This window comes from Lissotriton helveticus, chromosome 2_1 (assembly GCF_964261635.1).
Source record: "Lissotriton helveticus chromosome 2_1, aLisHel1.1, whole genome shotgun sequence".
Lineage (NCBI taxonomy): Eukaryota > Metazoa > Chordata > Amphibia > Caudata > Salamandridae > Lissotriton > Lissotriton helveticus.
The window spans coordinates 1,099,249,559-1,099,265,015 of record NC_136059.1 but is presented as its reverse complement, the minus strand read 5'-3'; the positions used below and the strand labels follow the sequence as shown (position 1 = coordinate 1,099,265,015).

At 38.5% G+C, this 15,457-nt stretch overlaps 1 protein-coding gene across 4 annotated transcripts in view; it reads left to right on the top strand.

Annotated features, from left to right (window-relative positions):
• The window catches only part of TTC39B (tetratricopeptide repeat domain 39B), a 609,447-nt gene that overhangs the window by 563,457 nt on the left and 30,533 nt on the right, over window positions 1-15,457 (top strand). For all 4 annotated transcript variants that reach the window (XM_078675907.1, XM_078675910.1, XM_078675908.1 and 1 more), the window contains 5 exons: window positions 11,184-11,292; window positions 11,706-11,773; window positions 11,863-11,922; window positions 12,210-12,371; window positions 14,041-14,132. In XM_078675907.1, the coding sequence (XP_078532033.1) occupies window positions 11,184-11,292; window positions 11,706-11,773; window positions 11,863-11,922; window positions 12,210-12,371; window positions 14,041-14,132 (491 nt within the window). The remainder of the gene's footprint in view (window positions 1-11,183; window positions 11,293-11,705; window positions 11,774-11,862; window positions 11,923-12,209; window positions 12,372-14,040; window positions 14,133-15,457) is intronic.

The window sequence follows — 15,457 nt, the reverse complement described above, 5'->3', positions numbered from 1 at the left end:
CAACAGGATCACCAATTAAAAATGCAGTTTTCATTAGAAGATTAATTGAAGCAATACAATTGCCAAAAGAAATTGCCATAGTCAAGTGTGCAGCACACACTAGGGGGACTGATTATATTTCCAAAGGAAATGCCTTCGCAGATGAAACAGCAAAGTACTGCGCAAGGAAAAATTATTCTTACAATCGGAATAGAAGTACAGAAACTGATTCAAATTCATTAATGCTAACAACTGTTGTAGAAACATGGAATGAGATTAGAGATTTACAAAACGAAGCAGATGATGAAGAAAAAGACCAGTGGTTAAGATCAGATTGTAGACAACGTGATGAAGATGGAGTGTGGGTTTACAAAGATGGCAGAGTAGTTTTACCAAATTGCATGATTTCTGACATGGCCAGATTATATCATGGTCCTGCACATTTAGGAAGAGATTCTATGGTCAGACTGTTTAAAGAAACATGGTTCAATACCAAGTTTAGAACCATTGCAGAATCTTTTTGTCAAAGGTGTTTGTCATGCCAACAAATGAATCCAAACAGAAAATCAGTGGTAGGGACAGGAATAATTGGTCGAGAGGGTGGTCCCTTTACCAGGTTACAAATAGATTTCATTGAAATGCCCTTACACAACTGTTTGAAATATGTACTTGTAATTGTATGCTTGTTCTCAAGGTGGGTAGAGGCTTTTCCTACACGACATTGTGATTCAATTACAGTAGCAAAACTAATGCTCAGAGAAATCATCCCAAGGTACGGTTTTCCAGTTACTATTGAGAGTGATGGAGGAAGTCATTTTGATAACAAACTGTTGAAGTTAATTTGCGAAGCTATGAGTATTGAGCAGAAAATACACTGTGCATACAGACCAGAGGCATCAGGTGTAGTTGAACAAATAAATGGAACTATCAAAAACAGAATTGGAAAAATGTGTCTTGAGACAGGAGTTAAGTGGACTGATGCTCTTCCACTTGTTTTGATGTCAATAAGAAGTACACCAGATAAAAAGACAGGTTTGAGTCCTCATGAAATTTTGATGGGAAGAGTTATGAGGCAAGCTTTTGTACCTGTAGGTAAACTGTTGAGCATAAATGACAGTGCAATTTTAGATTACTGTAAAAGGTTATCTGATATGGTAACTTCTGTATCTAATCAGGTGGGAACTGAAGCACAATCAAATGACAAAGTTTTGACACATGATCTGAGACCTGGAGACTGGGTCAGAACGAAAGTACATCGGAGGAGGAATTGTCTATCTCCTAGATGGCAGAAACCTAGGCAGGTAATCTTGATCACTACTAATGCTGTAAAGTGCAGAGGATTGAAGCGCTGGATTCATCCAAGTCATACTATTCCAATACCAACTCCTGAGAATTCTGATGTTGAAAGTGATACCACAGATGACTCTGATTCTGAAGCAGAAGACAGAACAGAAGGTGAAGTAATTCCAGATTCTGAAGATCGACAAGAAAGTCGACATCTGGAAACTGTGCCAGTGAATGGAAATCTGACAAGAAAAGACTTAGAAATAATTGAAATAGATTCTGAAGGTGAAGAGAATCTGTTAAAAGGAAAGATAACTGAGGATTCGGTTGTCTATATTGAAGACAAAGAAGCTGAACCAAAAGAAGTTTCAGACCAGGAGAGTATCGAAAGGCAGAGAACAAACTCTGAATTAAGGAACAAAAATCCGAAATCTGGAAAGCTAGAGGTAATTGAGGAAGAGGAAGAGAACGAATTACCGAGTACCAGTGATGGAAGACAAAGTGAAGTTCCTGAAGGAGTGAAATTGCCGAATAGAGAAGTTCCTGAGTCAATTGAAATTTCAGATTACGAAACTGAAGAAAGTGACGTGGAAGGTGGAAGTGAAAACGGAAAGAAAAGGACTTGGAAGTCAGAATCAAATAATTGTGAACCAAAGAAAAAGTACGTGAGGAAAGCAGACTTCTGGCCTGGTGGAAGGTTGAGAGTGAGATTAATCAAAAAGCCAATAGAACAAGTTGAAGAAATAAGTAGTCAAAAGAGTCCTGGAAAAGAAGTTGGAGTTGGGAGGAAAATAGAAGTGATATCAAGAAAAGGGAAGAGAATAATTAGACCAAACCAGAAATACAAGTCTCCTGAGTGGACTTACTTAGTAATTCCACCTGTTATAGACATATATGATAGTAGTGAAGAAGAAAACGAAATCCAAGAAATTAGTGACAATGATTGAAGTACAAATTTATTAAATTGGCATAAGGCTGAAGAAATCCTGTTAGTTGACACAAGGTCGAAGAAAAACTGTCTAGTAGAAGAAAACTTATGTATGACATAAGGTCGAAGAAATCTTGTTTAGGGTTATAAAAGAAAAATATATTTTAAAAGGGGGGTGTATATAAATTTTAAAATTTATTTTAATTTTATTTTTGAGGCTAAAACTAACCTAAAAAAATGCCTTACATTAAGGAGAGCACTTCAAAATGCTCTGTTTTTAAAAGATGCTGTAAGATGACTCTGGTGTGTCTGCTCATTTTAGTTCTGCTCTGGTTGGTACTAGCTGTGATCATACCTTTAGAAATGAATAGAGAATTACACAAAGTTAACATAACAAGCAAAGCTCTAGTTAGTCAAACTAAACATAGTGCATCTGCAAAGGTTATTGATCATCAGCCTAACATTCATCAAGATAAATCAATAGGTGATTTTTCAAGTAATACTTTCACAAAGCTTTTGAGTGAATATGTAAAGGTAATGGATGCAAAGGATTGTTATGTATGCGTTAAGTTACCCGCTTCTGTTTCTGAGGGAGTAACATATAATATGCTTCCTCTCACTTATGCTGTTACATGTAGTGTATTAACTAGTTTATTTTATCAAACTGGTCGTTTAGAATATTACTATTCAAATTATGATGAGATTTTTGCTAATGTCAAGATTGATAATGCTTTAAATAAGCATAAGAAAGCTAAACAATTGAGAGAATATTTCCTTGTTACTAATGAACTCACTTATGAGTATGCTTACAAGAATAATCTAACATGTAAATTAAGTGCTGAAGGGAAGAAATTTCTGAATATGGTTGAGGAGAGAAGAGCAATTTATAAGAGAAATGAATTAGTCAAGCAGACTAAGTCATCATTCTGGCAAAAAGAGGATGAGAAACTAAATGGCAAAATGCTTGAAAATATTGCAATTCACATAGACAAACCTGTTAGTGGAAAGCTTTGCATTAGAAGAGATAACACACTTTTTGATAATTATTTTGTAGGTGCAAGCAACTGTGAAGATACTTATCAGATTATGGGAGGTTGGGGATTTAAAGGTGGAAAAGATCCTATCTTTCCTGGAATTTATTTTGTTTGTGGTGACAAAGCCTACTACAACCTTCCAGACCATTGGTATGGAACTTGTTATGTGGGAATTGTTTTTCCTAAAGTGTTTCATGTTGACAGAGATTCAGAAGGATTATTTAAAATCCATAATTATGTAAATAGAGCTAAAAGAGAAACTTTTACTGAAGTTCTGGGAGATATTTTTCAAGCTGTAATACCTTTTGTTGGTATAACCCTAAATGCAGGGAGAATCAGAAAATTGTCCACTATAGTTGATAGATTATCAACTGACACTGCTGATGGATTTCAATTAGTGAATGTTGAAGTTATTGCAATTAGATCCATGGTAATTCAAGACCGTCTTGCTTTAGACATACTCTTAGCAAAAGAGGGAGGAGTCTGTGGCATTTTACATGTCCAACATTGCTGTACATATATACCGGATGAAAGTAAAAATATTGAAATGTATATTAAGAATATTACACAAATGCATTCTGAAATAATTCCTTTAGAAGAAGAAGATTTTACTGGGAAACTTTCAAATAGGTTTCAAGCAATTAAAAACTGGTTTCATAATATCGGAAGTTCAATTCTTGGCAAGATTCTGGCACCTTTGATTATAATTATATTCATTTTTATTTTGACTAAAGTAGGATGTTTGTTGCATAAAAGAAAGAAGCATTTGAGAGAAAAGAAGAGAATTTATAAACTCAGAAAAGAAGAGGAAAGGGAGATTGAATTGCAGGAGTTACATAGAGAGCGTCATGTTAATTGCAAGGATTATGCTGAAACAGACTTTTAGGTTTACTAATACAATGAATTTGAATCGATTTCTTATAAATTAAATTTACCAAAATTTTGAGTGCTGGTGTGGTGATTTGTTAATCACCAGATGAGGGAGTTGATGGAGCGAGATAGAAAACAAAATTTTGTTTAAACTCGCAAAGTCACATTTCCATAACATGAATAAAATTATTAATGATTTGTGATATGTCGTGCTAATACAACCTAGATTAAACTTTACACGTGGGGGGACTAACATGTGTGCTCATAAACGTGCATATTTGTTGCATCTTTTTGTTCGTGCAAAATAATAAAATAATTTATTGTTTTCGTTTTTGTCATTACTAACTGCTGCATACTTAAAATAAGCATGTGCTTGTTTTGCTTTTTCTTGTCTGTGTGATGTCATTTCTACTATTATAGGTGCATATGGGTCTCATAGAAAAACGGAGACTGGTAAATATAAACGCTGCTTTATTTGTTTGCAATGGCTAGGTAACATTTTGATTAATCGGGTGGGTTAATTATTTAATAAACCATGGGGTGGATACAGAATATACTTTATTTCTTACATTAATACTTTCTTGTGTTTGTTTTATACTAGAAATCATAAGTTGTCTGCTTTTGAGGCCTAACTATTTGAGCCGCACAAAAAGAGCTAATCCATATTTCTGCAGAAAGTCACGAGACGCCCATTCTGAATTAAAACGTTTATTGAAGCTGCATTCACAAAGCAAAAACTGATGAGCTGACATCATTCTGTCGGACATGGCCAAGGTCGAAAGTGAACTTTTTGTCAGTCCTTAACTTGGCATCCGCGGAAGTTGTGCTGTAAAACTATGGAAGCTGCGAGGATGTCTTATTACAAAGTTGCAATCGCAGGAAGCCTTTGGCTTCACGTGGAAGAGACAATGGTCTTTGTAAGACATGAGTTTGTGGAACTTTTTAAGAATCGGGTGACATGTCACTTGTCACTCTCAGCCAATGGGACGTCGAGTAATACTGAAAACTTTCCTTTGCTAGTTTAGTTAGCGTAGAAAGGTATAAAAAGTCAAGCCCTTAGGGTTGGGCTGGCTGCTGCTTTCTGACTTTCCGATGAGGGTAATGTGCTGCTGGACTTTGCGTGGAGCACGTAAGAATCCTTAAAGAACTTTACTTTAATTTCCGTCTATTTAGCTCAGTTAGGGAAATAGGTTTTAGAAATGCTAAATTTTATATAATTTCTTTAAACTGATTCAATTGCTTAAATTGTATTTTCCTCAAAATCCTTACTATCATGCTTGCTTTATTGCAAATAAATTTCATTTATAAAACTTACAACTTATATACCATAATTTAGAAAATAAATCTTACTTTTGACAAACAAGCTGGTCTTGGTTATTTAGAAGTATAGGTTACCTTTAAGCTAGATCGCGTCACCTATGGTGGTTGTTTAAATGGTTGGGTTTTATTCTAATGACAATATTCTTTCTGCAAATGTATAAAATGTTTATAGTTTGTAAATAATGTGTATATAGATTTATTTGACCACCTGATTCAGTAGGCCCAAAATATATCAGGTTCATAAATGGGTCCATGTATAGTTTAGAATTTTGTTTATAGGTTATGAAATTGGGTAGCGTAATTTATGATATATTTTCTATAGCCCGCTGGATCAGCAGCAGTTGCAAATATAGTGGCAGACCAACGCCTTGTTGCAGTTAAATGGAAAATTAGAATCCCCAATTTGATTTTGTTTTCAGACTTTTTTTTCGGTCTACCTGAATCCCGCATACATGTTTCATTTAAATTTTACTCCCAACTGAATTTTCACAAGTAAATCTACCCAGCGTTACTTTGACCGTTTTTGGTTTTGCTTCTTCAGAGAAAGAATGGTTGTAAGTGTGACTTGAGGAGCAAGTACCCATTGACTGTTAGGATCACACCTCAGAGGTTTTTACAGTCTTTCCGGTCTAAAATTGCATGATTAAAAAGTATGAGGGCCGAAGCATACCCCTGCTTGACAGCAGTGCTAACTATAAAAAGCATTGGTATAGCCAGTAGGTCTTGCCTACGAGTGAGATACTGACTTTGTCAATGTTGTTTAGTCATTTTGTACAGCAACGCAACTCCTGTGCAGCATGACTGAAAGTAGAAAGTAAAAAATAAAAACAAAGCTGTATTATTTTCTTTAAAAGAAGTGCAAAATCTTTGTATGGACTGGCACAAACTCGGTCTTCTGCACCTCGAGCCACACAAGCAGAGACAGCCTTGGGAAAGGCAGTTGCTCCATGCATTGCCCTTTTGCAAGCTTTACTTAGTCGGGCCCCTGATGAGCTTTTAATGAATTTGCTCTTCCTATTTATGCCAGAATTAACTCTTGACTATCATAAAATGTCATTTTAATGCGCATCACAAAAACATATTTGATGCCTCGATTGTCTCTAGACTTGTGCTCACAAATACACATACAATCATATTATTTCTTGTCGACCAAAACCTTCTGGACGCAATTAATTCTTAAACACTTTTTCATAAGAATTTGTTTTGTAGTTTAAGATTGAATGCATCTCATTCCTTTTGTTTGATTCATACTTTCAGATAACTCACGATTATTTGTCAGGGTCTTCGAGTACAAGCCCTAGCTTAGTCCTGAACTCAGCTGGAGTGCAGTGGGCGATTACATTTGTATGTTGAAAGAGCATAAATGCATCAAAATAATTTGCATATCGATCAACCCATTCATGACGCACAGTGAATGACAGAGTATGCTTTTTTGTGGTATATCATGCGCTTTACTAGTTAAAGTTTCTCCACACGGCTTACTTAATTCAGTTTGAGATTGCCCAATTTTTGCATTAAGAATATTTCTCAAAAAATGATGGGCAACATATTCTGCAATTGCAGTTAGTTACAGCAACTTGCAAGTATTTGACCAAAATGACTATTTGTGTTAGAAATGTAGGATTTTCCACTAACCGGCCTTTTGTACAGAAATACGTATATCACAAAACCAGCCAAGTTGACTTGGCAGCATGCCAGGGGCACACGTTGACCACCAGTGACTTCATTTGGTTGACCCTTTTGAGATACCCCTTAAATATTACCATCTTCCTAGTGGCTGATGAGGAGCTAGAGTGAGTAAAAGTAGTGGAAACTACTGAACATAGAGCTCAGATTACTATCTCTTACTAAAGCCTCCTTCACACCCTCTGAAGCCAGGGATGCAAGGGCGAGGGCATGGATGCAAGAGCGTTTTAGGGGAATCAAAAAGGAAACCATTGGTAGTTACTACTACCCCTGGTTACATGTCATTAACATCTAGGCACACAACTCAATCCATGTAGTGCTTCTTTTCACAAACTCAAACCAGGCCAATGGACCCACAGGGTCGCAATAAAGGGGGTCTGTGCATATACACCTCGAATGTAGGGGATATAAAGGTATATAACTTCCACTCTGACCAATATTTCCAAATCCTTTCATTTAAATGGGGCACCACACAAAAGGTCATACTGGTGAATTTTTATAACAACATGCCAGTAAATGAAATGGAATTGATTTTGAATAAAATGTCAAACCACATCCATAAAGTGAGAGATCAAAACATGGGAGACCATACAGTTCTTTGGGTGGGAGACTTTAATTGTGCCATCTGCCCATTTTCCGAGTTAGGTTTGTGCGGCCTTACAGATCATGAGGAGGATGGCCTTTTCCACTTCTCACACACCAACCTGGGGTCTCTCCTTAACAGTATTATATTCTCTTTTGATCTTACCTTCATTAATCAGGCATGCTCCACCCCAGTTCCCTTTGCCCCAACATATAATGGAAGAGGCTGTGAAACTACAATCGATTTTGCACTGATATCCCCCACTAAACCCAATTTTATAACTTTTTGGGAGATAGGGGACGACCCAATGAGCGATCATTACCCTATTACCTTTGGGGTTAGGCTCTCAGAGGAGAAAGCAAAGGAACCTAGCGGTCCACTTTATCCACTTGAGGTCACCTTAACAAAGATAAATGGCTATGTGATAAAGTGGGAGAAATTGAACCCCACAATCTTTTTTCACAACCTCATATCATCTTGCTTTGCAGACATATTTGTCTGTTTAGAAGAAGATATTGATCCTAAGGCGATTATGGCAGCTTTCGCTAATATCCAGCTGTACATAAAAAATATTCTAACTAAGAGCCATAAAAAGAATGGGAAACACGCATGCGGGTGGTTTGACTCTAGGTGTACAGCTGCCCTAAAGAATTTGAAGAAAGCTTTAAACACCATTCCGAAAAACAGGGCTCAAATCTCCCAGGCCAGACGAGAGTACAAGAGGGAAATTAATCATCGGAAAGCAACTATGAAAAGGGAGGCCTGGGAAGCCTTGGGGGAAGCTGCCAGGAATAAGGACACCCACCTCTTCTGGAAAGTTATAAGATCAGTATATAACACAAAAGATACTGACAATTGCATAGATGTAGCAATCACGGCAGAGCTCTGGGTAGAACACTATGGCAAACTTTACACCAACAGCCAGGGGGACACCCAGAACCAACAAAAGGTAATCTCATCCTTGAATAAATCAACTCAGGATTATCAGTTAAGTGATCCCCCAGTATCCCCTTACCCAATTGATCTGGTTTTTACCACCTTAGAAGTTGAAAATGCAATCAGGGAAAGCCCCCCAGGGAAAGCCCCTGGCCCCGACCATACACCAGTGGATCTTTATAAAACAAATCTGGAATTCTGGGCTCCCCTGTTAACTAACGTTTTAAATATGGGAAACAAATGCGGCTTAATTAACACCTGGTCAGACGCAATTGTAGTGCCCATTTTTAAAAAGGGAAACCGGGACGATCCTGCATGCTACCGTCCTATATCGTTACTGGACGGCCTCATGAAAATTGCAGGAAGGATCGTCCTTAAGAGAATTCAGCACTGGGAGACAGAAAAAAAGGTCATTTCGGAACTCCAATATGGCTTCCGAAAGGGATTGGGTACCCAGGAACAATGTTTAAACCTGTCCTTATTGATTTCCAAATATACTGAGGCCAAAAAAGGGGACCTGTTTGTCACATTTGTTGACCTTAGCTCAGCATTTGATTGTGTGGATCATCTGCAGCTCTGGTCAACATTGGAACTTATTGGGGTGGATCCTACCATCGTCGTATTCATAAAAGAACTGTACAGAGATGCCGGTGCCAGAGTGAGGTTCAGGACCAAGGGGCAATGCACTCAGAAATTTGCCATAAATAGAGGGGTTAGGCAAGGCTGCATACTTGCGCCCCTTCTATTTAGCTTTTATATCAACTCCATTGTAGAACATTTAATAAATCTGCCAAGTGACTACCCAGCCGTCAATGGTAGGCCTGTACCCATCCTATTATATGCCGACGACGCGGCAATTATGTCTAGGACTAAGGTAGGGTTGCAGAGAGCGGTTAGCGAATTCTCATCCTACATGGGGAAGAGAAATCTGAAAGTGAACATCTCTAAAACTTTCTCCATGCCATGCACCCAAAAAAACAAAAAACCACCATGTTCGATATATCTTGACGAGCAAAGAATTGAGAGTACAGATACTTTTTGTTATTTGGGTGTTGTTTTTGAGAGGAAAGGAGCTTGGAAACATGCAGTATCTGCTAGGAAGCTTGCCTTTACCCGTGCTATTGGGGCCCTGAGAACTTTTGCAGCTAAAATTGGGGGCAAACCAACTGCCGAGATGTTACAGATCTACCAAGCTAAGTGTGTAGCGACAGTCACTTATGGAGCAGGCCTATGGGGCTTTGAAAATGTGTCCTCACTCCAAATCTGTGAGAATCTTTTTATTCGTTATTTACTAGGTGTGAGTAAATCTACTTCAACTTTTATTACTCACATTGAGACTGGCCTCAAATACCTTAGCGACACTATAAAGCTATCACCGTGTTTGCTTTGGCATAAAATCTGGACCACTATGGAATGCCAATTTAATAGAGAACTCATCACGGATTGCATGAACCTGGATGCTGCATCCAAAATCAAATGGCTACGACACGTCCGGCTGATGTTCTCTAAAATTGGACATCCTGAATACTATGATGACCCAGAGTCCCTAGAACATTTGTCCAGGCCAGCTCTCAAAAAACTCTTAATCACACACCTAGAAAGCGTTAGATGGGACACTGAGAAACTCAAAACTACCACCCTGAGTTACCAAAAAATTACCCCAAACGAAGGTGTACAATTGTATCTCAGGGTTGAAACTGCACCTTATCCTCGTATGCTTCTTACCAGGCTGCGTTTAGGCACTTTCTTCCGTATGGTCACTTTTCCAAAACAAAATGATTGGATTTCGCCGAATCTAATTTGCCCATGCGATGATCATTCATCACAAAGTAATATTCATATTATGTTTTTCTGTAATCTGTATTCTGCCCCAAGGAAATTGTTCCTCTTACCTCTGCTTAAACGCTGGGGCATAAGAACATGTAAAAATGCTTATTTGAAGTTACTCTTGCTAGATGAGGTGTATGTCATCTTTGTTGTCTCTCGCTTTTTAATGTCAGTGATGAAATACAGAAATTCTATGATGTAAGTTTTACATGTTTAAATTTTACTAGATGCTTTAACATGAGGCCTCCGGCCATATCCTCATAATTCAATCAATCAATCAATCAGGTCATTTGTAGAGCGCACTACTCACCCGTAGGGTCTCAAGGCGCTGGGAGGGGGGGGGGTGCCGCTACTGCTCGAATTGACTTTTTATATATGGAAAACTGTTTTTATAGATTCTTTATAAATTTCTCGATGGGGAAAACTTTTTAAATTTGTTGTATAAAATGTATTTGTATGCTTTTATGATTTCTGCAGATAAATCGAATAAAGCTAAATTTGATTTGATTTAGTGTATGATCTAATTTTAATGGCATTGCCCAAAATGTAGCCAGATCCAGCCTAATATGGAGTTACTTTTGACTTTAAGGTTGGTCACAATTCAGATTAGTGCCTCCGGGGTATAGCATTATGCATTATCAAAATTCTTTATTGCATCGTTGTTTTTGTGTGGGGATTCATAAATATTTCATGTTGCTTAGAAAATGACTTTGAGAACTTCTTTTGAATCTTCTAGGAATTGGGCCTTTCTTATCTTCGCGAAGGAGCACACGGTACTAGTCTCAGGGCAATACTATGCGTTTTGACGCTGCTGCTGTATCATACTTACGTGTCTTTAATACTAGGTAAGGAGGCTTCCATTCTGTTCTTTGTGATGCCACTATAAGTATAGACCATGCATTTAATATATCTATGCAGTGTACCTTGATGTTCAGATGATGGGGCGTTTGTGATAGGCCGTGGCCTGGGGCTTAGAGTTTGAGCGCCTATACCAAAAAGTGCACTTAGGACACTTAGAAGTCATTGCTCTTAATTCACGTTGGTCCTTCTACACTGATATTTGGACATTGAATCGATTTAGAGGTCTAAACTTTGTTATATACTACATCGTTCAGGTTCTGGTCCTAAAGATGCATCTGTTATGTACATTAAATGTGGTTTAGAGTATTGCATTCCAAAACAAAATATTACCCCTGCTCTGTTTTTCCTTGTTAACATTTGTTATCTGCAAGGCTGATTCGTTTGTCTTTCCTATTAGGTACAGGAGAGCTCAATCTCCAGGAAGCAGAGGCACTAATTGAACCCTACCTCAAGAAATTTCCAAATGTGCGTACTCTTTCATATGACAAACACAATCAGCAAACCTTCCTTCTGCAATAATTTATTAAACCAGTGTTTCCTCTTTTCCTTTCTAGGGTTCCATTATTTTATTTTATTCTGCCAGAATTAATATATTAAAAGGAGAGTTTGAGAAGGTAAGCCCATATACCATTATACTATATTTGAAAACAAGAGGACTGGATCTGTGCCAGAAAGTTCAGGTTATCGACGTAGTGTCTGTTTAGAAATTGTGAGTCTAAATGGGAAATGTTGATATACACATCCTGGAAACATGGTATGGGTCTCAAACTCCTTGGTTCAGCCTTGGGCAGTCATGAGGCTTTCTGATGATGTACCTTATGTATAGTGTAGATAGATAATATTGAACTATTTTTCTCTAGAAGCATGGAACTAATTGTTTTATTATCCAATTAATTTGCAGGCTCAGGTCATTTTCCAAGAGTGCATTGATGCTCAGAAGGAGTGGAAACAGATCCATCATCTTTGTTACTGGGAGCTGATGTGGTGCAATTCCTTCCAGCAAGATTGGCTCCGGGCATACCACTATGCAGATTTGCTTTCCAAAGAAAGCCGCTGGTCAAAGGTAAACAAGCCGGGAGGGCAGAACTCACTTTTCCACTTTCTAGAAAAATGTCACTTCATCAATGTTTTACATAAAAATATCACTGATGCAGTGAGTAAAAATAAATAGGAACATGCTATCAGCTGAAATGTGTTGCAACTAAGGTACATTTCCCATGACCACATTATCCGTATAATCCACTCTGCCGCTTCACCAAATGATGTCAACCATTATGATTCTTCAGTCAAAATTACTCAAGGAAACCTCTACTTGTACCTTAATTTTGGGGCAGGACAATGGAAGTCCTCCTCATGGGGCTTGAGGATGGATAATGGCTTTGTTGATAATCTAAGAGAATGTTTAGCTTCTTCTTCACTGTTATATTTGAAAAAGAAATTAGATAAATTGAATTGATTGAAGGATGTCAATTTGAAAGCAATTAAAAAAAAGGTATGGGATAACTTTGCAATGAGTTTTACAAACACAACTCAATGTAATTTGAACCACAGTTTGCTCAACAATTTCAGTGAATGACAAATGAGTTACCAAAATATTTATTAATTCACAACTGCAATCATTTGGCTCCCAGACATTCTCCAACAGTGTGAGTAAATCAGGGCGAAATCGCACTAGAGCAGTTCATCCCAAATTCTGAAATTTGATTCGATCTAAGGGAGAGGCACAAACAAACCAGGTGGCCAAGGCTTTCTTGGTAGGTGGATCCTCCTGATAGTATTGTTTTCCTCAGTTGGGTATCTTTTGAAACTGACTTAAGAAAATCCCGGTAAATACATATTTTTATATTTTAGCAACAGTCAACTTTATTTGTCTTTGATGGTCCACTTTCAACTAGCACATTGAGGTCCTTTATGATAGTTTAATGAGCACTTTATAAAAGAAAGATGCAGTGAGAACCTCTAGATAGAAATGAGCTTTTGATACCTTTTTAATCCGATTTCAAGTGAGACTGAAGTAAGAAGATGGTTGTGAATGGGGTTTTGCTGAGTTTGGTGGAAGGAAGGGAGGTGTCAGTATGTCAGTATAAGTATTAGCTAAGTTTCAGTGCGGTCTTGGGATTTTGGAGGATGAGTTTAAAGGATTCAGGTTTCAGGTACTTCCATTACACCTTTCTTCCAGGTTCAACCAGGCAAATTCTAATTTTCTCAAAACACTTGTTGCTCCTAGACTTCCTCAAGGCTCATACTCATGACCACTTCTCTCTAACACTTTTGAAACCATAACATAGTCTACTTTATGCTTGTGTGGATGAACTAAATTCTCCTGTGGTGATGCCAACTACATTAGCCTTAATAGTGAAAAACTGAGACCATCTTAGTGGGAGTAATAAGCAAACATACTACAGTATTTTCTAAAAAGATCATAGATGGCTTCTGGCAAACCTTCATCAGTTGTTCTGGAGGGGTAGCTCACGAAAGTATGCCCATTGTTGAAACCAGTAATCTTTCGAAAATGTACCACATTTTATTTTTGCCCTTGGTATAGTTTTATGCAGTGTTAGATAGTAACAGCTTCTAGAACGAACCCTAGTTTATATGTAAAATGCCTTTGATTGTTTGGAGTCCTTCTGAAAATTAGATCAAACTGAATTGTCTTGTGTATGCTTGAGGGTTAATCAGTTATATCACAGTAGATTAATTAAACCTTCTTCAAACAAATGAATTTCCCACAGGCAATATACATGTACCAAAAAGCTGCAATCTTAAGCATGCTTCCTGAAGACATTCTGAAGACGACTGGAGAAAATGTTGTGTCTCTATTCAGGTAAGTTAGTTAAAAGACCCTAGCTAGGTTGAAAAAGGGTATTCATTGAAAAGTTGTTTATAAAAAGTTGACCGTTTAATTTGGAATAGTGACTGGTATAGTTAGAGACCTTAAATCAAGGTTTTGCTTTATATGATAAATTTCAAGCTACAGTGTTTGTTTCAAGTAACTGCCATCTAGAGATTATTTATTTCCATAAAGCCTAATTTTATTAATTATTGGTTATTACTCTAGTACATGCTTCTCCAGCAAGTAGCTTTGGAGCTATACTGGTAAGTAGCTCTCCTCCATGCAGCTGAGCCTACTAATTAGAAGCTTTTGCTTAGTTGAATTAACAATAAATGTATGCCAGAATTGAAAATTGATTATTTAGGAAGAATATGTGAGCGTTTTCTGATAGATACATCTGCCGTGTGGATTCCTCACCTTGTGAATACCCCCTTGCGTCAGCAACATTCGGAAATTCTTTTTTCGTAGCCTCGCGCCGACGTGGACTCCTGACGTCATAGAGACACGACCTCGCTCGCGACTCCGCTGACGTCACCGACGCCTATAATAGGCCCACGCCGGCGTGATGACATCAGTTCCCTTTTTTCCGCGTCGTCGACGCTAATGGTTATCGGGAATCTCTGTAGCCAACGGATACTTTGTTGTCTTTATTATTAACATTTTCTGCGTCTCTGTATCCTGTCTTTTCGACAATGTCTTCAAAAAAGACCGGCTTCAAGCCCTGCAGAGAATGCGGCAAAATGATGTCCATTACCGACCCACACAGCGACTGCATCTGGTGCTTGAGCTCGGACCATGATGTGGAGGACTGCTCTTCGTGTAAGAAAATGAACCCGAAGGCCCTGAGGGAGAGAGAGGCGAAGCTCCTGGTGGCTAAAATGAAAGCTGGAAAAGGAAAATCGTCGAAGTCTCGTTCTCGAAGGGCGAGGTCGAAGTCGAGATCGAGGTCCAGGTCTAGATCTAGAGGAAGGTCGTCTTCGAAGTCGGCTTCGGACCATGTTTCGAAGAAGAGGAAACATAAGAAGAGGAGACATGAGTCCCGACGTCGTTCTGGTAAGGAGTCGGGGTCGAGGTCGAGGTCACCGAAGGTTCGTTCGAAGGTGGTGACCATTGAAGTTTCGGATCCAGAACCTGAAGGTGAGGCTTCCCCTTCTGAGTCACGGGCGCCGTCTCCGGCTCCGTCTCCGACTCCGAATCCGGCTCCGAATCCATCTCCGGCGCCGTCCCCGGTCCGAGATGAGGAGGAGCCTCATGAGGATGAGGGTTCCGAGCCCTTAAGTGAGCCGAATCCGAACGCTCCTCGAGACAGGCCTGAA